Source organism: Penaeus monodon, chromosome 21 (assembly GCF_015228065.2).
Source record: "Penaeus monodon isolate SGIC_2016 chromosome 21, NSTDA_Pmon_1, whole genome shotgun sequence".
Lineage (NCBI taxonomy): Eukaryota > Metazoa > Arthropoda > Malacostraca > Decapoda > Penaeidae > Penaeus > Penaeus monodon.
The window spans coordinates 9,243,565-9,245,566 of NC_051406.1; the positions used below are offsets into that span (position 1 = coordinate 9,243,565).

Consider the following 2,002-nt stretch of genomic DNA (forward strand, 5'->3'; position numbering starts at 1 on the left):
GTTATCCATGTTAAGGATTATGAGTATGTCAAAAGAGCTGTACTGAATGTCTATAAGAAGGTTCCTGAAGCGTATAGGCAAGAGTTCCGCAGCTGCAGTAAGGCCAGCGAGCAATCATATGTAGAGTTTATACGCCAAAAGCAACTTCTGTGTCGTAAGTGGGTGAAAGTGAGCTCATGGTCCTAGATTACGAAAGTTTGCTCGAGCTAATAATACTTGAGGACGTAAAGAATTCGATGCCCCTGAGAGTACGCTCTCACGTCGAGGAGCGCGGACTACGTCATATATCTGATGTCGGCCCTGTTGCTGACCACTATGCCCTCACTAATCCTTACTTTCCTCATAGGTCACGTGAGTCTACCGCATCTCATTCAGACCAGGTGAAGGAGCTTTTTACAGGTGGCTCGAGAGTGGAGCGGAGAGTGGTAAGACAGCAAGTTTCCCAGACTCGTGATCGTGGGACCAGCGAGACTTGTGTGAGGAAAGTCTTTTGTAGGTATTGTAAAAGAACTGATCATGAAATTATCCAGTGCCCAAAATTAGCAACCAGACGTTCTCCTAGCACTCGTGAGCCTGTGTTACATGTTGACATAACAACGATTTTCCCTCTCCAGCATCCTCATCTCATTTTGAAGTTAAACTTAATTCTGACCTCCCAACACCCTCTGAAATGCCTACCCTTGAGTCTATACATCCTTTATTCAGACCCTTCGCATCCACAGGTACTATTGGTTCCGACCGTTCGTCCGAGCATGCCCGACCAGTCGGTATCCTGCGTGATTCTGGTTCTTTAATCTCCCTGGTGCTACGGGATGAAATACCTTCACCGGAGTGCTATACAGGCGAGACGGTTTTCATAGACGGTGTGAGTGTAACGGGAGCGGATGGTGTACCTTTATGCAGAGTTTACCTGACATCAGAGTTAGTAACAGATTATGTCAAATTAGCGGTGGTTGATAGGATACCTACTCATGGTATTTCAGTTTTGCTGGGGAACGATCTCGCAGGAGACAAGATGCGACCATACCCTGTGGTCTCGCCTCACCCCACGAGCGAGAACAACACAGAGGAGTTAGAGAGAGAGCACCCTTCACTCCTTCCTGCCTGTGCGGTCACTCGCAGTAAGAGTAAAGGTCGTGCAATTAGTAATGGCGTCCCTGGCACAGAATTGCATGGGGATGTACCAGATTTTGAAAATAAAATTTTCAAAGAGGGATTTTCATTAAGGGATTTCTTTGAAGATTCCGTAGGGCGAGAGTATAAAGAAACTGAAGGCATTTTAAGTACTAGTGAATCACCCATAACTAGGAGTAAATTGATTGAAGAACAAAGGATAGATGTACAGTTAAAAGAACTTTTTGATGATCTCGTTGATCAATCGGAGTTGGAAGAGTACCCGAACTGCTTTTACCTGAAGTCCGGTGTGTTAATGCGTCAGTATAGACCCTTGCATACTCCTAGTACTGACCCCTGGTACACAATTCATCAAATTGTTTTGCCTCTCCCTCTCCGTGATCACATACTTGCCATTGCTCACGATAATATTGCAGGGCATTTGGGAGTTACTAAGACGTACAGAAAAATATTTGAGCATTTCTACTGGCCTAAGATGAGACGTGACATAAGTAAATATTGTCGTACATGTCATATCTGTCAGGTTAAAGGTAAACCAGGCGCTGGCGTTTCACCGTATCCACTTATTCCAATTCCAGTAACTAATGAACCTTTTAGTAAGATCGTTATAGACTGTGTCGGCCCCTTGCCTAAGACGAAACGGGGTAACCAATATCTGTTGACTATTATAGATTCAGCCACACGGTACCCCGAGGCCATCCCTCTTAAACGCATAACCACAAAGAACGTTGTGAAGGCTCTCGTTAAATTTTTCACTCAAGTAGGACTGCCATCCGCGGTGCAGTCAGACCAGGGATCCAATTTTACGTCTGGTTTATTTGAGAAAGTGATGAAATCACTGGGCATTCAACAGTTTAAATCGACTGCT

At 44.9% G+C, this 2,002-nt stretch overlaps 1 protein-coding gene across 1 annotated transcript in view; it reads left to right on the forward strand.

Annotated features, from left to right (window-relative positions):
* The first annotated feature begins 24 nt into the window (after positions 1-24).
* The window catches only part of LOC119586558, a 4,081-nt gene continuing 2,103 nt past the window's right edge, over positions 25-2,002 (forward strand). Inside the window, exons 1-2 of the mRNA XM_037935314.1 lie at positions 25-492; positions 723-1,986. Of these exons, the coding sequence (XP_037791242.1) occupies positions 177-492; positions 723-1,986 (1,580 nt within the window). The 5' untranslated portion in view covers positions 25-176. The remainder of the gene's footprint in view (positions 493-722; positions 1,987-2,002) is intronic.